Source organism: Nyctereutes procyonoides, unplaced genomic scaffold (assembly GCF_905146905.1).
Source record: "Nyctereutes procyonoides isolate TBG_1078 unplaced genomic scaffold, NYPRO_anot_genome, whole genome shotgun sequence".
Lineage (NCBI taxonomy): Eukaryota > Metazoa > Chordata > Mammalia > Carnivora > Canidae > Nyctereutes > Nyctereutes procyonoides.
In genome coordinates, this window is record NW_026575136.1 from 26,185,399 (window position 1) to 26,212,040 (window position 26,642).

The 26,642-nt window shown below is 43.2% G+C and overlaps 1 protein-coding gene and 1 pseudogene across 1 annotated transcript in view; both read left to right on the forward strand.

Moving 5' to 3' along the window:
• Positions 1-19,002, forward strand: part of LOC129495517 (PH domain leucine-rich repeat-containing protein phosphatase 1-like) — a 209,174-nt gene extending 190,172 nt beyond the window's left edge. Inside the window, exons 13-17 of the mRNA XM_055303106.1 lie at positions 1,182-1,312; positions 5,361-5,465; positions 13,110-13,304; positions 15,701-15,929; positions 16,898-19,002. Of these exons, the coding sequence (XP_055159081.1) occupies positions 1,182-1,312; positions 5,361-5,465; positions 13,110-13,304; positions 15,701-15,929; positions 16,898-18,031 (1,794 nt within the window). The 3' untranslated portion in view covers positions 18,032-19,002. The remainder of the gene's footprint in view (positions 1-1,181; positions 1,313-5,360; positions 5,466-13,109; positions 13,305-15,700; positions 15,930-16,897) is intronic.
• An 850-nt stretch (positions 19,003-19,852) lies between these two features.
• On the forward strand, positions 19,853-25,504 carry LOC129495400 (centromere protein N-like; annotated as a pseudogene).
• Positions 25,505-26,642: the final 1,138 nt, after the last annotated feature.

A 26,642-nucleotide genomic window follows, 5' to 3' on the forward strand; every position in this document is an offset into this window, starting at 1 on the left:
TTCTCCCTCTGCCTATGTCTCTGCCTCTCTCTCTTTCTCTCTCTGTGACTATCATAAATAAATAAAAATTTAAAAAAAATTAAAAAAAATAATTACTTAAAATTACAGCATAATTTTATATCATTGCTACTGTTTGGGAGCAAGGGTATAAAACAGTGTGGAAACATTGTATTTTTGAAGTCAGTTAAGAATATATTTCTCCAGAAATACGGGTTTTCATTTTATTCAGTCTCTGTCCCTCCCCAATCCATAATAGACTTAAAAATCTTTCCAAGTAAAAATGATTCTGTCTACTTTAAAGATTCTGAAATTCTTAGATACAATTTGTCTTTCAAACCGTCTTAAGAACTTTAATAGGCTCTTGAGGCATTTTTTTAAAATGTTAATAAGGTGCCATCCCAAGCCAGAGAGTTGAATGCTCCAACCCATTCTGCCAAATTGTGGGTTGCATATTCTTTTATCCAGAAAAATTGCCAGTCACTCTTGTTCTCTCTTGTACATGGGGAGCTGCCTTCTACCGTGGTTCCCTGCTCTCATAATACAAATGCAGCACCTCATTCTAGTGCTTACCTCATTTAAGCCTTACATAGGTTTTGAGAGAAAGGAGGCATTATTCCCATTCACAGATAACACATAATTTTGTTCTGATCAATATGCTGACCCTTTTTGTGGTTGTTTTCCAAATGAGATTAGGCAGGAACTGTTGGGGAGTCCAGGTATTGGATGCCTGGAGTTTAGGATCCATATTTGCCTCATGCATATAGCAGGCATGCCCACCAGCTAGTCTTTTTACCAATTTCTTATTTAGCTTCTTTTGAATTATCTTCTCATTTTGGATGTCTCCTGGCCTTTCCTCATTTCACGAGTTTTTTGGCTTAAGAAAACCCTTCACTTCCATTTTGATGTTGTAATTGTAACCCTTATGGCCATAACAGGTGCAGAGATTTTGTGAGCAATAAGAAAAACTATGCTTAGGATTTTCAGTTAAGAAAGTAAACCTTTTAGCTGCATTCAGCAAGATCTGTTTTAAGTGTTTATGGGAGGGCAGCAGACAACCTATTTTTCTGCATTTGGCCAGTATCAAATAGTGAATGGTAAGACTGATTCTCAGGGGAGGGGTGGGAGCGTAGAACAACTTGCTTCTCCAGGCCCTCACTTCCTGCTTCCCCTGGTTCCTTCAGTGCGTGGACCTGAGCTGTAATGAGCTAAGTGAAGTCACTTTACCCGAAAACCTGCCTCCAAAACTTCAAGAACTAGACCTGACTGGAAACCCCCGACTTGCCCTCGATCACAAGACCCTGGAACTGCTGAAGTAAGTATTTAGTGATGCACTGCAGCCCCATCAGTGATCACAGACAGTAGGGTTGATAACAGCATGAAAACTGAGCAGAATATGACCTATTAGCTGTATCGATCATGTTTGAGGTGACTCATGAGTCTATATCGTTCATCACGATGGAGGGCCAGAAACAATCTCAAATAGTTGAATACCTAAGTGTCCTTTCAGAAAGTTTTTGAGGAAGTATCCAGCCAAAAAGGGAACAAGAATAAAGACTGCAAAGAAGAAAGGGGAGAGAAAGACAGGGGAGCAGTGATGCGCTAAGACATAAACTTACATCTCAGTCACCAATAACATGGTGTGTTATGAAAGGATTTTGGAAGAGATGCATCATGTGGGGAAAATGTACAATGTGGAACTAAAATCCAGATTATTTAACAGTGGGAGTGTAGGGTATTTAGATCCTGCTAAGTTAACTCCTTGTTTGGGGAAAGGATTCTTTGATACAGTCTCATCTTGATGTCCATAGAGAATTACAGTTGAAGTTCACTGTGTAAAATATTAAAGGAAATTTCATTAGAGAAGATGTCTTTGAGAAATTTTCATCACAGAACTCTTAATAGTCTATCAATAGAATTAAGCTTCACAATTGAATATAGCCATTAAAAACAACAGTGTAGAATTACATTACAACTCTAAAGATCTCTACATATGATGTTAAATGTGAAGAATGTTTACAAAGAAATTTGTATGGTATGTTTCTTAAGTCTTGGACATTGACACACAGTAATCATTATGTATGCCATTTATGCTTAAACTTGTACTGTCTACTGCTAAAAGTTATATTCGATTATCTTAGAAAAAACTGAAAAGGAGTAGAATTTTAAAAGAAGAGTAAGTAGTATTAATGATCTATTAATATTATCCTAGGCTTTTAGTGCAAGCCAAAATTTGAACATCACTCAAGGTGATTCCTGGATAGGATGGGCCTAATTAGTGCCTGTTTGTTTTAGGTATTCAATTGATTTCAATATATAATTGAAGAATACTGCTGAAGTAGAGTATTGTAGGAAAGCCACATGAGACCCAGGCACTCTCCACTGTTTATCAATGTGTGAAGCCTTGGCCCAAATCCCTGAGTCTGTATAGAACTTAGTTTTCTCATCTGTGTGATGAGAAGAATGGCCTACATACCTGCTAAAGAGACTTCTCAGAACTAAGAGTGAATGGATTATCAATATATATATTGCATTTATACAGGTTACTTTTGAGGATTTTTACAAAAAGATGAAATTTTATGTTAAAATAATTATATCAAAATTAGTTAAATGGAAATAGCTGTTTGGAGAAAAAAAGTTGAACTTGTATTATACACCAAATTAAATTCTAGCTAAGTTAAAGAGTTAACTCTATAAAATGAAATAATTTCTAAAAGGAAGAAGAAATTCTATGAATGTATGACTTTTTAGGCCAAAAAAGGTGGGTGGGGGGTGGTAGGAAGACAGAGATCACAAGAGGAGAAATCAATATATAAAAATTGGTTTTGATATTTACATTATAAATATTTAAAAATACTTTTTATACATTAAAGTTTGAAATATCTTTCCAGAAGCAATCAAGAGTAAATCTAAAACTAAGAAGAAACACTGGCAAAAAATAGGAAAAATAAAAGCATTCATGTTTTCAATAGAAAATGTTCTTATAAGAAAAGTCCTCAAACAAGCAAAGAACGTTAACCTTTAACAAAAGAGGTACAGAGAGTTACATGAAAACATGATGTTCAACCTCAGGATATCAAGGAAATATTAAATACTTAAATAACATTTCCCACCGCCCCTCAAATTGGTGCTTCTGGAGTACGGTAAATTGACACAACTTTTCTTAAAAGCTATTGACTCTGTGTATCAAGCTTTAAAAAATATTCACATACTTAGACCAGGGTTTTCTGTGGCAAAATGTATTCTAAAAAATAATCAGAAAAGAGCTCATTTTAGGTACAGAAGTAGTCATCAAGATATATCTATTATATTTAGGATGGATATAAAATGATATGGGGAAATGTTTGTGATGTAATTAGAAAAAAGATGCAAAACCACATATCTAGAATTACCCTACTATTATATATGTGTCAGAAAAATCGGTTAAAGTCTCTGAGGTGAGCGTGTTACATGTTACTGGACTGGAGCAGCTACTACAAAGTAGCACATGTGTTCTCAGATTTAAAAAAGGTAACATGAATCTTAAGACTTTTGTTTAAAACTGTTGTTGCCTTCTGTTTAACAGAGAGAAGGCTATGGCTTCTTAATAACTTGGGAGAGCTTCCATACCTAATGTATTTCTTGTGCTTTTCAAGGGTTGGCCTGTTTATTTGACATCAGTCAGGGTGAGTGCATATGGTGGCTCTTCTGTGTGATTGAGCTCCAGCTCCTCTGTTCTCTCAGACTCGTTTAAAGATGTACAAGAGTCAACATTCAGGTCATTTCGGACAGCTGCTCAGCCACATTATGTTCTGCTTCGCAGAGAGTGAGAACACCGCCCCCCCCACACACACACACACACACTTCACTACAAAGGATTGGGGGGGGGAGTTTAAGGATTATTTTTTTCACTAATTTCATGCTAGGATGGAATTATTTCTTTGAAGTTTCTGTGTTCTATAAAAAGAGTAAAAGTAATATCCGCTGTTTCAAGATTGATCAACCTCATGTCTTTAGAAATGAGCCCTCAGTTTTTCTCTGGAATTCAGAAAGGTAGCAAAGATGTAGTGAGAACCTTAGGTAGGCCTTAAGAAACGTATCACGTTTGCTTGCCATTGTGCATGGATGAAATTTGGTTCCAGGTTCTATGAATAGCAGATAATGGCAGACTCCTTTTTAAATGGCTCTCTTTTATTGTTGGGATTGAAAAATTTGAAGAGAGGATATATAGCTCTACTATAAAATAAGGTATTAGTTTTATTTCTGGATTTTCTATTGGCACTTTTTCAGTTTAGGATAAAGGGAAGAGTGAATGTTTGCTGGTAATTGAGAGTAGAAACTTCTTTTCATGGAATATTTTTAAATTTTAAAGAAATTGCAACCAGCTATTTCTAGAATCAGTGTATTCAATGAGATACTGATTTACTTCTTAGAGTTGAAGGGTATTCAGTGTTTGTTATATTTTGGAGTTAATTTAAATTCTTGGGGTCATGACAAAAGTGTTTGTGTTAAGAGATTATATATAGGTTTTTTTCTCTTGTTTAAGTAATAGAGGAAAAAAAACTAGTGGCAATTTATAAATAAGTAGGATTTATTTCACCATGTGGTAGCCAGCATTTTTAAAAAACTGTTTCACATCTGTATGACTTCCTGTTTGGGGGCACTGAATACTCTCTAGTAGGGTGGTTTTTAATAAACCACATTCAAGACTTTACATTTCCGGTATTTGTCTTGGGTCCTGTTGGACCAGTTCTGACATGTGACAGCGAGGTGAGATGACTTGTCTCCCAGTTTAAATTCATATAGTTGATGTGTGATTTATGAAATACCCCTTATTTTGTAATTTTATATTAGTCTTAGCACAAATGGCTGTGCAAGTTTGAAGAAAGAATTGGAAACTTCGTGGCAAATCCTCAATATTTGTGAAATATTTGAAGGGATGATATGGGCAGAAATTGGATGTGAGAATGAGTGTTGCAGAATTCTCTCACATCATTCAAATACAATATTACTGTGGCTTAGATTTTGTACTTTTTCAAATCTGGGTATTCACGTTGTAAGAATATACCCAATATAATATTTTCTCATACCAGGGTTGAGAGCTGTCCTTTTCTTTCCCAGGAGACAGCAGCCATCTAAGTGCCATGTGTAAAGGTCTCAACCACTCTGGGATGCTGATAAGAAACTAATTTTCATGCTCTCTCTGTATCTGCCCCTTTGTTTTCCCTTTGTTGAGTAGCTAGTTTAGACTAATATTTTAAACACATTAAACACAAATGATAAGTACAGAGTGCTTAGCAGGTGTTTTTCATTTCTCAAATAAAGGTAGCAATTCACACATATTTGACTTTAACGATTCCCATCCCTTCCTTTTCTCTTGTTAGTAATATCCGCTGTTTCAAGATTGATCAACCTTCAACAGGAGATGCATCTGGAGCCCCAGCTGTATGGAGCCATGGCTACACTGAGGCCTCAGGGGTGAAAAACAAGTGGGTGAAACTTTGGAATGAGAAGCGCCTCCAGCCCACCTCCCTTCTTTAGTGGGGAAGATACTCAGTGCTAGCACACACTTTCCTCGTGTCACACTGATCTGAGCAGGATTCCCCAAAGTGAGGCCACCTCATGCCTTACATTTGAACAGTAAGCTAAGCTCTGCTTGGCATCACATACTCTTCTCTGTGAGAGATGTTGCTAGGATACAGTATAACTGACACACTGAGTCTCTATGAGACTCCAGTGTTTAGAGAAAGCCTGAGTATGGAAATGCATCCCTGCCCTTTGGAAAAGCCTATCTTTCTCTGAAGCCTATTTACCAAGTAAAATGGGATAGTATTAAAAGAGAAGTAGCCTTGATTGTCCATATTCAATCACTTCCATTACTGATTTGTTAGTTCTATGGAATAGTTTCTTACGATCTAAATTAGCTTGGCGGGGACACCTGGGTGGCTCAGTTGGTTAAGCGGCCGGCTCCTGACTTTATCTTGATCTTTATCATGATCTCAGAGTCCTCGGATTGAGCCCCACAAAGTGGGACTCTGCTTTGTGCTGATAGATTTCTCTCTTAATGCCTCCCCCACCACTTCTCGCCAGCTCACACACTCGCTTTCATGTGCACTCTGTAAATCTTTTTTTAAAAAATTCATTTATTTGACAGGGAGAGGGAGAAGCAGGTTCCCCACAGATCAGGAAGCCAGATGTGGGGCTCAATCCCAGGACCCTGAGACCATGACCTGAGCCAAAGGCTGATGCTTAACCAAACTGAGCCACCCAGGCGCCCCTAAAATAAATGAATCTTTAAAAAATAAATTAGGTTGGCAGGAGTTTCATATTTCATTCCCTGAGATGCCAACTGCTTGTCTTGCTGCCAGGACTTGTCCATCTCAGTTTCTTTTTCTTCCCTTTCATAGGGCCTTTGTAATCAAGCTCCTTGGGCTTCTTTTTAGAGGTGCTAATAATTAGTACCAGAAAAGGAAAGAAGCCTATAAATTAGAATAGTCATAATTAAGGTATCGCAACCTGAAGTTTTGAGAATTAGGGAAAGAACAAAAAGTGGAAGAGGATTCAGTAATACCCTGGGTGCACATTATAATCAGTCAGGTGAGGAACCTAAAATCTTCAGCCTGGGCCCAGTTTTTCAGAATGTTTTAAAATCTCCCACAGGTGATTTTAATGGACATCTAGGAATGGGAACCACTGACTAGCTGAGTATCGTTTGTGGAAAATGAAAAGTGGAATTGTGGTTGCCATGCTGCTTTCTTTTTCTTTTTTCTTTTTTTGAGCAGAAAACAGAATCAACTTAAGTTCTGGATCTGACACATTGATCCTTCTTTCCCTAAGGGTGTGATTTGGCATTGTGCTGTCTAGAGAAGAGGTAGCCCCCATTTCAACACCTCTGCTCCCTTTGCCCAGTAAAGGCAGAATAACCAGCTGTGCCTGGGCTCTGGTTCTTGCATGAGTCCGGTGTATTTTGTGCAATGTTATCATTGTATTTTTTTTTCTTTCTTTATCATTGTATTTTTGGGGAGACATTAGTACATTCTTTGGAGCACTCAAGAGTTCCTTTCTGGAGATATTGTTAAAAGACCTAGGTCTTCTCTTCCCTATGATCCTCTATTTTATTTCTTAAATTCCGCATATGAATGAGAGATCATATGATGATTGTTATAGGGGAAGAGAGGAAAAAAACAAGACAAAATCAGAGAGGGAGACAAACCATAAGACTTTTAATCATAGGAAACAAACTGAGGGTTGCTGGAGGAGAAGGGGGTGGGAGGATGGGGTAACTGGGTGACGGGCATTAAGGAAAACACGTGATATAATGAGCCCTGGGTGTTATATAAGAGTGATAAATTGCCTCTACCTCTGAAACCAATAATACATTGTATGTTTAAATTTTAAAAGTCTAAAAAAATTTTTTTAAAAAGACGTAGGTATTGCTTATAACCACCAGTATGTGAAACTGCTAATTCCAGGATACTACTGTGAAACAAAACCCAAGATTGGTTTTTAAACATCTCTGGATATTAAAATTTATTATCTACTCCAACATATTAATGAAGCCGGGGACCAATTAGACCTATTTTTAATGTATAATTCTCTCTTTGACCATTACTTTTTTTTTTTTTTTTTTTGAGAGAGAGAATGAATGAATGTGGGAGAGCAGAGTAGGGGAGGATCAGAGGAGAGAGGATCTTAAGCAGGCACCACACCCAATGTGGAGCCCCCAACAGGGGGCTCAGTCCTATAGCCCAGAGATCATGATCTGAGCTAAAATCAAGAGCCAAATGCTTAACCAACTGAGCCACCTAGACACCTCCACTTTTTTTTTCCTTTAATGTTATATTGAAGTATAACATTCATATAGAAAGTTACATAAATAAGCATGCAACTCTCTGAATGGTCCTAAAGCAAATACATCTGCAAAGTACCATCTGGATTAAAAGTAAAATGTTACTAGCACCTCAAGTTTGTGTTACCCTGGTCCTCACATTATTTCCCCTTGCTTTTTTTTTTTTTTTTTTTTTTACCCTTTGGTTTTGCCAGAAGTCTCAAGTGTTTTGGTTTCTTTTCTTTTAAAGTGGTCATGTACACAAGGAGCATGAGACTTGCCATCTTATAAGAAGGAGAGGGGTCGTTCTGCCTCCCAGGCTCAGATGTCTGTTTTCTTTTCTCCCTCTCCAAGGGTTGCAGTGTTGCCTCTCAGATCATTTCAGATCCTTGGGGAAACCTAAGCAGGAACCTGAAACTGGATAATTTAGATTTCTTTCTCAGACTAAAAAACAGGAAGCTTTAACAGAAAAGAATTACTACTGTATATTTTAAAGTTTTTTTTTTATATGCGTCCCCTCATTCTGACTAGCACAAGGAGTATACAGAAGGAAGATAGACCTAGGATTATTAAATTTTACTTTGCTACAAATAGCCATATAATTAGGATAACTTTTTTTTTTCTTTCTTTTCTTTTCTTTTTTTTTTTTTTTTTAATAGAGGCAAGGATTTCAAGGTATTGAGATAAGAGCCAGGCTTTGAATCTGGGCTTCCTACTTATTTGCTGTGTGACCTTAGGCAGTTACTCTACCTCACTTTGGCTAAATTTCCTCAACTGTAAAATGGTACTAAAACCAATGCCTGTCCTCAGAGTTGTTGTAAGGATCCTGAGTCCCACATATGTGAAGTACTTAGAACAAGATGTGCTATATAGGAAAGTAAGTGTGAGCTATTGTTAAGCTCCTCAAGAGCTAGGATTATTTTTTCAGGTTCAAAACTCAGTCTAACCATGATGTAGATCAGATGCTTGTTTTTATTAATATATAAACAATTAGAAGTTATTTATATTCAGTAATATTCACCCTGTTAGGAGTACAGCCCTACAGGTTTTGATGAGGAATGTCATTGTATAACCACCACTGCAGTCAAGTTATAGAGCAGTTCCACCACTCCCCAGACTTCTGTGCCCCTTCTGTGTCAGTTCACCTCCTGACCTCAGCCCTTGGCCACTCTTGACCTTTTTGTTGCCTTGGTTTTGCCTCATCTAGGATGTCAGATTCATGGAATTATATAGAATACAGCCCCCTCAGTCTACCTTGTTTCATTTAGCATAATGCATTTTACATTCATCTGTGATGTCACATGTTCCTTTTTATTGCTAAGTGTTCCATTGCATGAATGTATTGTTTATCCATTCACCATTTGAAATCTATTTAGAATGTCTCAAATTTTTAGCAAATACAAATATGAATGTTATCAAGAGTCATGTACAAGTGTTTGTGTGAACATGTGTTTTCTACTCATAGGTATTTACCCCATAGGATTATATATTAAGTTTCATAAGGCTGCCAAATTCATTTCCAGTTTTGCATTCCCAGCCGTAATGTGTGAGAATTCTAGTTGCATATCCTCACCAGTGTTTCCTGTTATAATAAGGTGGTTGTGGCAGTTTTGGCTATTCTAATAGTGATAGCTCATTGTGATTTAATTTTGCCTTTTATAATGACTAATGATGCTAATCATCGTCACATGCATTCATTTATCATCCATCCATATATCTTCTTTGGTGAGAATATATTCTCTCACATTAAAAACTGAAGGTATTTTTGTAGGCACCCTTTATCAAGTTAAGAAAATTCCCTTTCCAGGTGCCTGGGTGGCTCAGTCAGTGAAGCATTTGCCTTTGGCTCAAGTCATGATCCCAAGGTCCTGGGATCAAGTCCTAGGTCAGGCTCCCTACTTCTCCCTTTCTTCCTTGCTTGTGCTAGCTCTCACTATCTCTGTCTCTCTCAACTAAAATCTTTTAAAAAAAAATACCCTTATAATCATAGTTCGCTAAGAGTTTCTATCATAGGCTTTTTCTGCATTCAATTAAGATGATCATGTTTTCTTCCTTAGTCTCTTGATAGGTAAATTACATTGATTTTTGAATGTTGAATCAGCTTTGCATTCCCAGGATAAATTCCACTTGGTCATGATATATTATCCTTTCATATGCTGCTGGATTCAATATGCTGATAATTTGTTGCTCATGTCCACATTCATGATGGATATTAGCCTGTAGTTTCCTTGTGATGTCTTTGGTTTTGGTATCAGGGTAACACTGGCCTCATAAAATGAGTTGAAGAGTATTTCCTCTTCTTCAGGTTTCTTGAAGAGTTTGTACAGAACTGATATTTCTTCCTTAAATATTTGGAGAATTTACCAATAAAAGCCATGTTGGCCTGGAATTTTCTTTGGCTCCTAACTACACATTCTATTTCTCTGCTATGGGATTCTCTCTCTTCTAGAATAAATTTTGGTAATCTAGGTCTTTCAAGGAATTTATCCCTTTCACCTAGTTTTCAAATTTATTGACAAACTTGTTCATAATATTATCCTTTAAAATCTGTAGGATCTATAGTAATGGCTCTCCTATTCTCCTTCCTGATATTGGTAATTTGTCTTTTTATACTGATCAGTTTGGTTTGAGGTTTATAGATTTTATTAATATTCTCAAAGAACCAGCTTTTGGTCTTGTTGGTTTTTCTCTATTATATTTGTTTTCTAGTTCATTGATTTCTGCTTGCTTTCAGTTTGTTCTGCTCTTTTCTAGTTTCTTAATATAGAAGCTTAGGTCACTGATTTGAGCTTAGAAGATTAATATTCTAATATCAGCATATAGAGCTATAGATTGCCTTCTAAGCAGGTTTTTCCAAAATAGAGAATGTACTTTGAATGACTTGAATCCTTTAAATTTATTGAGACTTATTTTGGCCTAGATTATGGTCTGTCTCAGTAAATATTCTCTGAATTTGGGGAAAATGAGTATTCTGTTGTTGCGGTAAGGTGTCAATTAGATCAACTTGATCCATAATGTTGTTGTGTCTTGAATATCCTTACTGATTATCTACTTGTTCGGTCAGTGGCTGAGAGCCTATAATTATGGGTTGGTTTCTCCTAGTTTTATCAGTTTTGCCTTATGTATTTCAAGTTGTCTTAATTGCATAAACACCTAATACATTGTAGCTTTGTGATGAAAAGGATCAGTTCATTATGAAATGACTGTAATATTCTTTGTTCTGTAATATACTTTGATATTACTGCAACTTTGGCTTTCTTTTGATTAGTATAAACATAGTATATCTTTTATCCTTTTACTTTTAACCTATTTGTCCTTTTATATTTAAAGTAGATTTATTATGGGCAGCATATAGTTAGATGTTTTGGGAGTTTTTTGGGGTTTTTTTTGTTTTGTTTTTAATCCAATCTGACTTGTCTTTTGGGGCAGTATTTGGACCACTTGTATATTTAATGAAATTAATATGCTAAGGTTTAAATCTGCCAACTCTTTTCTATTTGTCTCATCTGTTTTCCATTTCTTTTCTCTTTTTCTTCTTTTGGATTTATGATTCCATTTTATCTCCTTTATTCATTCTTATTAGTTATACTATACACACTAAACAAAAGGCATAACGTTTAACTTGTTATTTGAAGATAAACTGTAATTAGGCTATCATTTCACAATGTAAGAACCTTGTGTAAGATACAATGTAAGATACAATATGTATCTCCCATTTCCCCTCCCCTGGTCTTTGTGCTATTGTCATATTTTACTCCTGTTATAAATTCCAAAATACATGGTTATAATTTTTACTTTAAGTAGGCATTTTCTAAAGCAGTGTTTCTCAAGTTTAGTACTTATTGACATTTTGAACCAGGTAATATCATTGGACAGGGAGGGGACTGTTGTTTTGTGCATTGTAGGATGTTTGGCAGCATCCCTGACCTCTACCCACTAAATATCAATAGAACTGTGACCATCAGAAATGTGTCCTGGGGGTAAAATTGCCCCCATTGAGAACCACTATTCTAAAATGACTTTTAAAATAAGAGTTTTATATGTACTCATCTATTTGTCATTTCTTGTACACTTCATTCTTTTATGTAGATTCAGATTTCCATCTGGTATTTTCTTCTGCTTCATGTATTCCTTTTATATTTCTTATACTGCTCATCTTTTGGTAGTAAATTGAGTCTCAAAATGTCTTCATTGCACCTTAACTTTTGAAAGCAATTTTCACTGACTTAGAAAGCCAGGTTGATAGTTTCGGGTTTGTTTGTTTTTTCATTTTTTTTTCCCCCACTATCAGTACTTTAAAAAAAAAATGTTGCTCCACTGTCTTCTGCATGGTTTCTGCAAGTCTGCTGTCATTCGTGGCTTTGTTCCTCCTTAGGTTATGTTCTTCTCTATCCTATTTGCCCTGCCTTTATTCCCGATATTAAGAAATTGTTCCTTTTTTTTCCCATTTTCTTTTTCTTACTATTTGTTGAGCTTTTTATATCTATTAGGTTTATAGTTTTCTTCCAATTTAAAATCTTTTCAACCATTCTCTTCAAAGGTTTTTCCTGTCTCACTTCTCTTTTGAAGACTCCAGTTCCCTGGGTATTTGGCTGCTTGAGGTTACCCCAGCACTCACTAATGCCCTGGCCTCTGATTTTTCTGCCAGTCATCTTTCCCCTCTGTGTTTAATTTTGGAGATGCTATGGGACAGAGTTAAGTTACTTGGAAACAACATGGTTCTGTAGAGCTTGGAGTGCAGGGACTCTGGTGTAGGCAGCTATCCCACCTCTTGTACTCTGCCTGCAGCCCAGAAACTTTCTCCAGGCAATCAGCTGGGCAGGCTTCATGCTTGCTCTCTGACCTGTACTTCTTATCAGCCAGTGTCTGAATACTGTTCCATAGGTTTGGGTTTTGTTTTTTCCTGCCTTTTTAGGTTGTTTGGGAAAAAAATGAAAACCTACAAAAGATCGCAGTGTTTTAGCTTTAACTCCATTTTTGCCCAATGAGGGCTCCTTACTAAATATTTTATGAATGAATATGGACATGTGGATTCAGAATCTTGTATTCTTTCCCATACCTCCTGTACTCTTTCTTTCACTGCCATTTAAAAATCAGAAGATAGGGTGGTGGAGGTGGCGGGCATCATGAAGTATCAGTGCTAATCACTGTTCTTTGATTTATGAAATAAATTAGCTGGGGTTGGTTAACCTTAGGTTTATTTTTAACCCATATGAGGTCATGAAGAAAGAGATAAGACTGTTAATAGCGCTGGGTGGGCAAGAAAAGATGAGTAGACTTAGCACGCATCACTCTTGCTCTGCAGGTTGTGCGTTGCAGCCCTGTCGGTGAACAACTTCTGCGACAACCGGGAGGCCCTCTATGGGGTGTTTGATGGAGACCGTAATGTGGAGGTGCCCTACCTTCTCCAGTGCACTATGAGTGACATTTTGGCTGAAGAGCTGCAGAAAACAAAAAATGAAGAAGAATACATGGTCAATACGTTCATTGTTATGCAAAGGTAAAATTTAGAGTCCCTGCGAGGAGCATAGACCGTTTGCCCAATAGTCTCAAGGCACTGTTCTCACATGTGGGTATGTAAGATGCATTCAGGTGATCTGGTTTTACGTAAGCATCAGGATGGACCGTGTTTCATTGAGACATACTGATGTTCAGACAACTTTGTAGGAGGCCGAGTCAAAGACAGGAATTTTGTTTAGGGCTTTCAGTCACCATAGAAACTATGGAATGTTGTAACTCTTAGGGATGAATGTTACAAGCGTTCCCTCCTTCAAAGAATTGCTCCTTCTTATGTCACTTTAATGGCTTTGTAGGTTGTAAAGGAATTGCCTGTTCATACTGTACTGCAAACACTCCTGTGGGCCCAGGAAATGGGGAGTGTGATAAAGGTCATGAGAACAATGAGGAGTTCTCCTTTCTCCCTCCATGGTAATCTGCCAGAGGAAGTAAATTCATAACAGCAATAGAAAAAATATCTGCTACACTTCCCTCCGACTTTCATATTCTAGTGGGCATGTACCATTAGCAATTAAATACTGACAATAGATAATATTTAGTGAGCCCATACTATCTACCAGTCATTGTTCTAAATACCTCACTGTGCCGTACCATAACATCATCTCTCTGGGTAAAATGCACTTACTTTACTAAGAAACTGAGGTAGAGAAGTAAAACAAATTTTTCTTTTGAGCTAGTAGATGGCACAACCAGAATTTGACCTGGGGCAATAAGACTCCAATGTCCAACAACCACCCCGATCGATCTTTTTCTGTTTTTACCACCATTGTGTCCTGGGGGCAGGGGGAATATATGCACAGACATACATGTGCACACACACCCTTCATACTCCCACCCTAAAGAGGTCTTTTTATTTATTTATTTATTTTTAAGATTTTTTATTTATTCATGAGAGACACGGAGAGAGAGAGAGAGGCAGAGACACAGGCAGAGGGAGAAGCAGGCTCCATGTGGGACTTGATCCCAGGACTCCAGGATCATACTCTGGGCCGAAAGCAGGCTCTAAACTGCTGAGCCACCCAGGCAGCCCAAAGAGGTCTTTTTATAGACATGCGCGCACCAAGTAAGAATTAAGAACCTCAGGATGCTTGGGTGGCTCAGCAGTTGGGCATCTGCCTTTGGCTCAGAGCGTGATCCTGGAGTCCTGGGATCGAGTCCTGCATCAGGCTCCCTGCATGGAGCTGCTGCTCCCTCTGCCTATGTCTCTGCCTCTCTTTCTCTCTTTCTCTCTCTCTCTCTGTCTCTCATGAATAAATAAAATCTTAAAAAAAAAAAAAAAACCCTACCTCAGATTTCTTCCCAGCTATGCTGTTCCACAACTACCATCCAATTTCTGGCTTTTGTTAAGAGCAATCATTGTGCCTTGGAATGAAGCAAGCAGTGCCTGCCGGTCCAGTCATGGATGTCCACAGGTCGGAGCTTAAAGACCCAAATTGTCAGCCCATCTCCAGGGCCATTTATATGCTTCTTATTTTCCCCATTAAGAGGACATGGGATATGGATGATCTTTTCAGCCCTTGGAGGAACTGTGTCTCCTTGTGCATGACATCCTAACTCATTCAAGTAGGCAGCCTGAGTTTCTATTGCTGGTACCGCTGCTCGCCTAATGTGGATGGTTGATAGGAGCTGACAGTGCCTGCGGTCTGCCCCTGTAAACAGAGGAGTCCGTCTTAGCCTTCTTGCTTCTGTGCCACTCGGGATCCGCAGGCGCCTTGGGGTAGTGCCATCCACGGGGCTTGTGAGAGGAGTTCTTGGCTCCTTTTGTCAGAACTTGTAAGTGCTTTGTGTGCTCAGTCTGTAGAGTAGGGGTCACGAATAAAAGGGGTATATCACCAGCACTTTGGAGCCTGGTCACTAGAATGTCCTTCCTGTGAATATTCTGGAATAGATAATACTGGTTTAGAAAGTCTTCCCCATATATAAGGCAAAAACATGAGTGGTCATCCCAGCAAACATCCTTCTAAAGGAGAAGAGGGTGGCCAGGTCATCTTGAAGTACACCTGTCTGGGGGTGTGGTACAGATGTACCTGCTGAAGCAAGCCCTTCAGTTCCCTCTGCTTGGAGCAGAGGAGATTTAAAGAGGTGGATAGGGGGGAAAGTGGCTATTTTCCTGCTGTCTGTGGAGCCTGGGGATAAGGGAGCAGCAGGCTGGATGCAGCAGGCCAAGGGCTCCTTTGGTGGGAAACTGATCCCTAGGTGGGGTTGGGGTCAGATTCCATAAGCCCTTTTCCTTGGAGATACTGAACAGCACTTTGGTGAAAGAGGCCAGTGGACCCCCCCAGGCTCTATTTTTCCTCCTAGCCCTGCCCAGGGGCCACTGTTCCTATTGAATTAGCAAAACTGACATGTGACAGGTTGTGTTTGGGTTTGGGATTCCAGGAAACTTGGAACAGCCGGACAGAAACTTGGAGGTGCTGCTGTCCTCTGTCATATCAAGCATGACCCTGTGGACCCAGGAGGATCCTTCACCTTGACCTCTGCTAACGTGGGCAAGTGCCAAACGGTTCTCTGTCGGAACGGGAAGCCGTTGCCTCTGTCCAGATCATACGTCATGAGCTGTGAAGAAGAACGGAAGAGAATTAAACAGCACAAGGCCATTATCACGGAGGTGAGGAGAGCACGGTTTTCCTCAGAGCGGTGGGGAAGATGGGGCCGGGGTCACGGCAGGATCAGCAAACTTCCAAATCTGTAGTGTCACAAAGTAAATCCTTTGTCCAAGAGGTCTGAAGGCATCATGCATAGGACAATAAAGCATTTCTCCATGGCCTCCCTGCGTCGGAGGCTATGCCCAGTGCTTCAGGCCCTTAGCTCCTCTGACATGCACAGGCCCCCTCTGTGAAGGTGCTGGTTTGGTGCCCGAGGGTGCCACTCCAGAAGCCACACTGCTGGTACTCAGATCCTGGCTCTGCAGCTGCAGCCTGAACCTGTAAGCCTCTGAGCCTCAGTTTCTCATCAGCAAAGTAGGGACAGTAACGTATCCATCCTGTCTTCCAGGGCCAGTGTATCTGTGTAAGTGTAGCCAGTTGTGATTTTTGGTTCATACCTCCTGTTCCCTTTGAGTAAGGCAGTGAGTGGCTTTTAACCAGGGGTTCTTTTGCAACCCAGCCCACTCCCAACCCCCCGCGGGGACATTTGGCAATGTCTGAAGACCTTGGTTTTTCACAGCTGAGTGGAGAGTGCTTTGGGTGTGTGGTAGGTAGAGGCAGGGGTGCTGCTCCACATCCTCCAGTGCCCAGGACGGCTCCCCCAAGGGTACGGCCACACTGTTGAGAAACCCTGGAGTAAGTGTGTCCTAGGGCTTCACACGCTCCTTCAGTCTGGGCCCTCGGAGTTCACTCTGGTCACTGACTCATGGCAAGATGCCGAGCACACCCTGTGTGCGTGGAAATTGGGGCGGGACGCCAGAGACATCCCCGCAGCCATGCACCGGCCCCAGGTTCCTAGGTTCCCACAGAGCCGAGCGCAGCCCCGCCACCGCGGTGGAAGCTCACGATGCCCTGGAGAAGATGAGCGAGTCTGGCCGGCCACCCACCTGCGTTAATGTCGATTTGGGGCTCCCCTCCCCTCCCCTTCCAGGACGGCAAGGTGAACGGCGTGACGGAGTCCACGCGCATCCTGGGCTACACCTTCCTGCACCCCAGCGTGGTGCCGCGCCCCCATGTGCAGTCGGTGCCCCTGACCCCCCAGGACGAGTTCTTCATCCTGGGCAGCAAGGGTTTGTGGGACAGCCTGTCCAGCGAGGAGGCAGTGGCCGCCGTGCGCCACGTGCCCGACGCCCTGGCCGCCGCCAAGAAGCTATGCACCCTGGCCCAGAGCTACGGCTGCCACGACAGCCTGAGCGCCGTGGTGGTGCAGCTCAGCGTCACGGAGGACAGCTTCTGCTGCTGCGAGCTGGGCGCAGGGGGCGCCGGGCCACCGCCCAGCCCCGGCATCTTCCCGCCGTCCGTCAGCATGGTGATCAAGGACCGGCCGGCCGACGCGCTGGGTGTGCCGTCCTCCAGCAGCGGCATGGCCTCCGAGATGAGCAGCGAGCTGTCCACGTCCGAGATGAGCAGCGAGGTGGGCTCCACGGCCTCGGACGAGCCGCCGTCGGGTGCACTGGCCGAGAGCAGCCCGGCCTATGCCAGCGAGCCCCGCTGCACGCTGCACCCCGGGGGCCTGGCCAGCGCCTTCCAGCGCCAGCTGTCCAGCGCCACCTTCTCCAGCGCCTTCTCCGACAACGGCCTGGACAGCGACGATGAGGAGCCCATCGAGGGCGTCTTCAGCAACGGCAGCCGCGTGGAGGTCGAGGTGGACATCCACTGCGGCCGCGCCAGGGAGAAGGAGGCGCAGCGCCTGCTGCACGTGCCGGCCGAGGCCAGCGACGAGGGCATCGTCACCAGCGCCAACGAGGACGAGCCGGGGCTGCCCCGGAGGCCGGACGGTGCGGCAGGGACCATCGGGCGGCGCAGGCCCAACGGCTCAGTGGCACCCCAGGAGAGGAGCCACAACGTGATCGAGGTGGCCGCTGACGCGCCGCTCCGCAAGCCTGGGGGCTACTTCGCGGCGCCGGCCCAGCCGGACCCCGAGGACCAGTTCATCATCCCCCCGGAGCTGGAGGAGGAGGTCAAGGAGATGATGAAGCAGCAGCAGCAGCCTGCGGGCCTGCAGCCGGCGCCAAGGCCGAGCCCCGGGGACCCGCTGCCGGACTACTGTGACACGCCACTATGACCCCCCCGGGCGCCCGTTGGCAAATAAACTAACCGAGAAAGAGTCTCCCAGGCTCACGTTAAACCAGGGGTTCACTCCACGCCCTCTCCCACGCCCCTACCCTGTCCTGGCACCTCCTCTGTAGGTTCTCCTTCTGTTGGCCATTTTTAAAAACAATTACCACTTTTCTTCTAGTGATGCTTTACCAATATGATTTGAATTTGTTAACCTCTTCCCCTAACATATCAGATGTGTAAAGACAAAGAACAAAAGGTTTAATATATTACAGAGAAACAGTTAATGATAATGTAATATTTTTTAAAACGGCTTTTTGTTGTTTTGTTTGGAAGGCAGGGCAGGTTGCCAGTGCTAAATGATTTAATAATATTGTAATTCTGTATTTCTTTGGGGGAAAGGCTTTTTTTTTTTTTTTTTTTTTTTGTCTTGAAAATGATAGACATTTGTAGAATATGGAGACTAACTCCTAGGAGTTGCTTTACTCTGTCAGGTGACTTAAGTCACTGGGATTCACTAATTTTCTCTGAGAGAACAGTTGATTGAGAAATTTCTATTGTAAATAGCTCAGTGTTGTATAGTGACGCTTCAGATGTTTTGTAGTTTTGGCATAAGGACACAGCCCACACCACTGACTTGCCTCTTCCTTCCCCTTCCCTTGCCCACCCCGCAGTGTGAAGGCTGAGCAGCCAAGAGCACTTCTGTTCAGATAGGGTGGACCTTAGGCCACTAGAAACAAACCTGCACCCCAGGGGCCTCTGCACCTTTTTTCCTCCTCCCCTGTCCACCCCCCCCCCAACCCTCCTGACTTTTGCAGACACTTTTTGTGTTCCTTACTGCTGCCACAATCAGCATGATTGTATAGCGTTCAATTAGATCATTTACATACCAAGAGTTATATTAAAGCAGAATGCACAAATGAACATGTCATAATTTTTGTTATAATAAATACAAAATTTACAAGTATTGGACCCATCTGCTTTTGTCCCGGGAGCCAGGTGTGTCTCGAGCAGATCACACCCAACTTGGGTTTGGAATAAATGGGTGTAACTGTGGGGCCACTAGTTTTGTTTAAGGGAAAACACCCGCTGGTTAGCCGATGTTGAATGAGCTAGTGAAATCAACCCTATGGTTAACAATCTGCAGAGCTGTTCTTAATAACAGGAAATAGAAAGGCTTTATCACGCAGGGATAGATAGAGGTTGTATAGAGGAGATCCCTGGGGAAACTGCTCCCGCAAAGCCAAGTTCTTTCCAATTCTCTCAGGGGCCCCTCCACCCACATGAACAGGTTACTAGACCTTTATGTGAAGAGCGAGAGTCAGGAGCGGCTGCCCCCCTCTCCACCGCTCGCAGACAGAACTATGGCACAGTGGGGTCCACCGGGAAATCCGGTTTTGCCAGCTGACGTTGCTGACTGCAGCACCCCCCTTCACCCCAACCCTACATCCCTTGAACCACATGTTAAACATGCTACTAATCATCTCTGTCTCACATGGACCAGCTTCCCAGTGGTCCCTGGCTAGGTCAGGGCCAGGACAGGGCACATAGCATTTCTCATTGCGTAGACTCAGTGATGGACTGTCTGGCTCTTTCATTGGGAGCGGAAATCAGATGAGCAGACCAGCCTTGTCTTGGTAACGTCAGTGCTTCATTCTGGGCCCAGCTACTTGTACACATGCTCTAAGATCATAGAAGAATGAACTCCACCCAGTAAGGGACCCAGGCACCAAGGGACAAGACTGCCCAAGCCCAGGCAGGAAGCCAAGCCAGCTCAGGCTCCTGCGCCCAGCCCCCAGTGCCTTGCCTTCCTTAGTCTTTGCTCTGCTCCAGAGGGATCAGGGCATACTCAGAAAGCTCTGGAATTTCATAAGAGTGCCTTGTTCACTACAGAAGATGTGGGCTAGTTCCTGGACTTCCTCAGTTCCCCAAGCCCCTGGGCCATACCGAGACTCACGCTGCGGCTCGCTGCCACACTACTCAACATTTGCTGCGGGAATGTGGCCAACTGAGGCAGCAATAATTGGAAGATGCCATGACGGGTTGATCCCACAGCAGCTACCGGTGCCAGGGGCAGCCACTGGGATCGGCGAGTACCGTGGAAAGACTTAGCTGGTGTCCTAACTTCAGTGGCTGGTGTGGGAGAAGAGGTACAGACTTGGAGCTGGTGTTTTCCTGGGTCCAGTCAGAGCTCACTTCTCCGTTGATTAGATCATGAAGTCCCGCTGAGCACACACCACAGGTGAGGTACTGCAGACAGAAGGGGCAAGGTCTCGTCCTGTAGGAGCTCGGGGTACACAGCTTGTGGATGAAAGATAACGGAGGAGCGCATCTTAGGTGGCCAGACGGGGAGCCGTGCTTCTGGGTCTCCTTGCACTTGCGTGGGGCTTCCACTTGGTTTTCTGAGCAGTTTCTTTTCACTTCTGCTTGTCAAGGTGGCATCTAATGATACAGGTAGAACTGCTTATAAAACTGTAAAGTGCTTAACACACGAAGGTCTCTGAAGCCAAGGGCTCTCCAGAGTGAGTATGAGAGAGAAGAGCAGCCTCTCCTGCTACATTCCCTGCTTCCTCCAGGAAGGCCAGGGGATTGGGAAAGGGTTGAGGACAGAGAGCGGAAGGGGGTTAGAGCAGAAGCCTAGCAAGCTTGCAGCCTTGTGGAGACCCAAAAGGGTCCCGATGGGAGAACCTAGAAGTTGTTTGGTGTTGGTCAACCACATGCTGCCAGGCGTGTGCCCACGGAGGCTTTGAAGGGGCACTGGAGCCCAGACACCCAACCTGGCTGACCCGGTTGCTCTTGATTGCTTTTGTCACAGCACCACCTGCTGGTGAGATTGGATTCGTTCTCTATCTTTATCCTTCCTCCACTCTTCCAGAAGAAAGTTCCCTCTGGTTTTCCTAGCCTCCTGATGGTGAGCAACCCCCAACCCACCCACCACACCCCCCACCCCCGTTAAACCAGCAGGGAAGCTGCAGTAAACCACGTGATGTGCCAGTGTAGATGGGCCTTGGGCCTTGGAACGTGGGAACCTGACAAGGGGACCTGTCATGAGGTGTAGCCAGAATCCTAGCGTTGCCGGGAGAGCTGAAGTCGGGCTCCAGCATCCATCGGTTCCCCATCCCCCTGATGAAAGAAAGAAAAGTCCACAACGCGTGTCAGATCTTACAGCTCAGCCTCTGAGAATCAGCTCTCCGCCGGCTCCACCCGGTGGGGGGATAGAGAGCAGCTCCTGCTCGTGTCTACGCGCATGTGAGCACTCACTGGAGGACGCTGTGAACTCACCCGCGTGGAGGAGGATTTCTGGTAAGTGTGGGGCTTGTATTGTCTGCCCTGCCTGCCTCCCCCGTGATCAAACCAGGTACGTACTTAAGGCTTTCCTCTCTACAAATTGCTTTATGTAAGTGGAAGTGTTACAGCTGTAAGTGAACTAACAACGATCAGACAAGATAATCGGCAACACAGCAAAAAGTAGCTTTTTAAATTAAAAACCCTTAGAGGAACATCTGTTGGGATTGTTACAGGTAGCAGAGAGGAAGTAATGGTAGAGAAAATCGGCTTTTCTCCTTTCTTAACCACTGAATTTCTTTTAGTTCCTCCTGCAACATAAATTTTCTGCAAATTAATCTATGCAGATTTTTAATTTCCCTTTTGTCCTTCAGCTATCATGAACCTGTTCATATCACTGCATATTTGAAAGATGACCGTAGAGGGTGTCCCCCACCCCCCATCCCACCCCATAGCAGAATTACAACCAAACTCAGACTGATTTTGGCAAGTCTGTTGCCCTGATCAGTAAGTGAAAGTGTGAACTACACGTCGCAGACAGAGCTTTGGACTAGTAACAGGAAGCAAGCTCCCCAGGCACCGCACACCCTCCTCATTCCCCATGTCCATCCATTCAGCACGTTCAAGAGGCACCGGCATCGAGCCATCACTCCATCCAAGCACTGGATGGCCACACCGGAGCTTGGGTGTAAGGGTGGCTGTGCCAACCACATGGGGTCACCACACTGAGCCTGTGTGAAGGTGGACCATAGACCCTGCATATTGCCCCTTCCTTGGCAGAAGGAAATGAGCAAAGGAATCTCATCTCCTTCCACTTCTAGGCTGTGGGCTAAAGTAGAAAGCCATGCTGTCCCCCACCCTAAATTTAAGTGCCCCCGAACAAGCACTGCTTTGGTTGGGCTCTGGTTCATGAGTCCCTTTGTTTTATTCCAAATCAGAGACACGGGGTTCTAGCCTCTTCAAAGGAGGAAACAGCAGACAATTTTCTTCTATCTGGTTATAACCAACCAAACCACTCCCATTGTCATTCCTCTATTTCTAGAGAGGTGGAAGTAAAACTGGCTTTACACTAAAGTTATAATGACTTTCTAGTCATTACTGTTATTTGCGTCTTATTCCAAAAACTACTTTACTCTAAATACTAAGCTTATCTATTTAAAAAAAAAAAAAAGTAGAAATGAGCACAAAAGTCATTTTCCCAAATGTGGATCCCCTAGACGTTGACTTTGTAAACTCATTTATAGGTCATTTGCTGTTCTGGGTCTTAAAGAAAACTACTCCACAATTAACGTTTAAAGGTTCTTAGATCAGTTTTCTGTTTAATCAAAATCTGTGCTGTAAGCCAGCAATAAATCTTGCACACAAAGTAGACTCTATTTGTTTTAGGGCCAAGAATACATTTTAAGAATTGCTGGAATATTCCTTTTCCTAGAACATTTCAGTAGGTTAAATATAGCTTTTCAGGATCCTCAGTCCCACGTGGCAACCCAGGAAGGCCCCGAACTCCCCTCCTTGCAGGCGCACCAGATCTACAGCCGTGTACAGAGCAATTGCCCTGAAGAGGAGCTCAGGGCCCCCTGAGCAGCCTCTACAGGACGATGAGATGACGATGATGGCGAGGCCCTTGAAGGAGCGACAGGAGAGACAGAGACTCAGCAACAAAGGAACCCCAGGCCCGACGCTCAGAGCTGCAGTGAGGATACTACCCAGGGGCCACGAGCAGACTGCTGTGGAGTAGAGGAGAAAAGCCCCAGTATAAACAGGCAATGGAAATAAAAGGGAACCAGACCCAAACCCTCATCAAACAGCTGCCAGGTCAGGGGCTCTGAGGGCCACATTCTGTGGTCTGCTCCCACCTTCGTGCAGAGAAAGGAGCCGGGGCCCTAGCTGGCCTGACACCCGATGAGCCACCAGTTCCTAGACTCCAGCAGCCCTCGCTATCCCACCAGGAGGACCCCAGATGGCACTCATTACAGCTCCAACCAGCTCCCCGAGGTGGAATGCTTTGTACCGGTGGCACCACACTGCTGTCCTGTGTCACTTCAACAGGTCACTCCCCAGGAGTCCCCTGTGCAGAGCACCCTGGAACCCCTGGCCCATGCCCGGCTCACCTCTAGCTGCCCTAGAGTCATCCTGTGCTCAGAGCACCCTGGACCCCTGGCCCATGCCCACCTCCACTCCAGACACCCTGCTAGGGCAGCCCCTGCATAGAGAGCCCAAAGACCTCCCCCAGGTCCAGCCACACCCCCTACACACCACCTGTGTGTAGAGCCCTGGGACCACACCAGGCTCGTGGCTGACTCCCTTCAGCATCCAGCCAGGTCACCCTGTGGGGGGAAAGCCCTGCATCTGCTCCAGCCCACGCCAACCTCAGTTCCAGCCACACCACCAGGTTAGCCCTGGAACAGAGCAATCCCAGACTAGGACCACAACAGCTGCAGCCAGCCAGCATCACCAAGCACACGCTGTCTACACAGGGGGCTTCCACACACGATCGACCCATCAAGATTAAGAGAACTAGCTGTTCCACCCAATTCACAGAAACCAATACAGAAAGTAATGTAAAATGAGACAGAAAAATATACTTCAAAGAATGAGACAAAACCTTAGAAAACCTAAATGAAGTGCAGATAAACAATCTACCAGATAAAGAATTCAAAGAAATGTTCATAAAAATGTCCACCGGGATGGAGAGAAGAGTGGATGAACTCAGTGGGAATTTCAACAAAGTGATAGAAAATATTAAAAAAAAACACCAGTTGGGATTGAAGAAAACAGTAACAAATGAAAAATACACTCGAGGGAATCAACAGATTAGAAAATGAAGAACAGATCAACAATCTGAAGACAAGGTGATGGCAATCATTTAAGCAGAACGAAAAAAAAATTTTTTTAAATGAGGATAGGTTAAGGGAGCTCTTGAACAATAGAAAGTGAGCAAAAGTGAGCAAACATTTACATTATAGGAAACCCAGAAGGAGAAGAGAGAGAGAAAGGGGCAGAACAATTATTTGAAGACATAACAGCTGAAAACTTCCCTAACTTGGGGAAGGAAACAGACTTCCAGGTTCCAGAAACACAGAGTTTCAAAACAAGATGAACCCAAGAAAGTCTACACTATGACACATAATTATTAAAATGTCAAAGATTAAAGAGAATTTTAAAAGCAGCAAGAGAAGAGACACGCCTGGTGGTGACAGACACACCAAAGAGATGGATGAAACCATTGCCGAGTTTATCAAGAAAACCATCTTGAAGATCCCAATGTCTAAAAGATGACAATCTTCCAAGTCTGGGAAATTTATTTATTGATTGATTGATTGATTGATTGTCAGAATCAACTGCAGACCATAGGCTTCTGGCAAAGAAAGGAATCTCTTGTTCAGGACTGAGTTCTGTTCTGTGAGGAGAAGCGTGCCAGTCCCCAGGATGCAGCCCTATAAACACCACTCATACTCCACTTCATCAGCACCAAAAGTTTGGGATGTTTTTCAGAGAGTAAAGGACCAGGTGAAGACCTTGATCTTTTTGATATGGAACAAGTCAAAGGTTCATTTGAGACAATTCTTCAGGGAGCAGTAGAAAATGTGAGTCTGCTCCCGAGACGCTGAGGAGAATGCTGTGTGGGTTCGAATTGCCTGGGGAACACAGTGGAGCAAGCCAACCCAGTACAAACCTGCTTATGTGGGTGCATTATTCCCAGACTCCCTACACCATCACTTCCTCCTGCCAGCTGAAGAGCAATACACCCCGTCCGTGGCAGGCACTGCCAGTTGCTAGCCAGCACCATATGTTTGTGAAAATGGACCCAAAGCCGGAATCCGGACTCCCTTAAACAGTATAACCAGGCCTTTGAAACTCACCCCTCTACCACAGCCCTACAAGAAAGAACCCTTGAGCTGGAAATACACATGGATCAAGGATCATTCATGAAAATGAAATAGAAAAAGAAAGTCCAGAGAGGGACTCAAGAAACTTTGGAGACTATCCTCAACCAAGACTAGAATTTGCACAACAGGAGCTTGATACAAAAGCTGAAGCACTTCTGGTGCCTAATAAAGTTCCCTAGCCCGCATCTTCTGGAAGCGTTGAAATCCTCAGCACCAGCCAGTACTGCAGATGCACCACTTTCTCCACTGCTCACTTGCATGCCCCATAAAGGAATGAATTATATTAAAGTTAGATGTAAATAAGACGAATGTGGTCTTACAAGCACAGCTTATAAACTTGACTATATTGCACACTCACTAGTTAACCACTAGCTGGATGGCTTCTGTTTATAAGCTTGTATTTTAGAAGTTAGTTCTTGATATTGACAGTTGAGAAATGTTCAACACAATTGTTGGGACTGATTCTGTCCTCTTCCACTGTGCACCCCCTTCCTCCATATCCTGCAAAGCATAGCAACTGGGGGCCTTTAAAAAGTGACAAGAGGTCCTTTTCCTGACTCCTCTCTCTCTTTGATCCTGGAGAGATGAGGTTCTAATTGCTTGTTTCTAAGAATTTTGTCTTAAGGCATGGAAAGCAGCAGCAAGAGAAACTATCCCCAACTCAAAACTTCTCTAGAAAGTCATAAAATTGGTCCATTCAAAGGGTAGAATTGGGTCCATTAAATTATTGCAGGAGGTAGCATATCAGAGGACTCCGTTATATAAAATCATAGAATATGTTCAAATTTAAGTGATCATCAATACAGACTGCTATGTATTTAGGTGGTTCTATATGAATTAGGTCGATGCAAATGGTCTCAGTGTTCCAATAAAGGCCATGGGGTGTCTGAATGGATAAAAAAGGAAGGTGGGTCAAGGCTACTTTGAAGAGACTCACTTCAGACCTAAAGACACACTTACTGAAAGGGAAAAAGATTCCGTGTAAATTGGGGGGTGAGGCGGGGGGAGGAACAAAGATGGAAAAGGGTTTGTGTGGAGTTGATATTAACTCGAATAGCTTAGTAGAATTCTCCAGTGAAACCATCTAGGCCTGGAGATTTCATTTTGGGGAGTTTTAATGATTTCAATTTCCTTAATAGTTATAGGGCTGTGGGCTGTTCAAACAATCTATTTAACATGTGGTGAGTTGTGATAATTTGTGTTTTTCAGGGAATTTGTTCATTTCATCTAAGTGGTCCCATTTAGGTCCCATTTCATCTAAGTGGTCCCATTTAGGTCCCCATTAGGGGTGTTTTTTGGGTTTAGTATTCCCTTATTATTCTCTATCAAAATTTCAATTCAATTAATTAACATATAGTGTATTACTAGTTTCAGAGATAGAGTTCAGTGACTCAGCAGTCTTATATAACACCCAGTGCTCGTTCCATCATGTGCCCTCCTTAA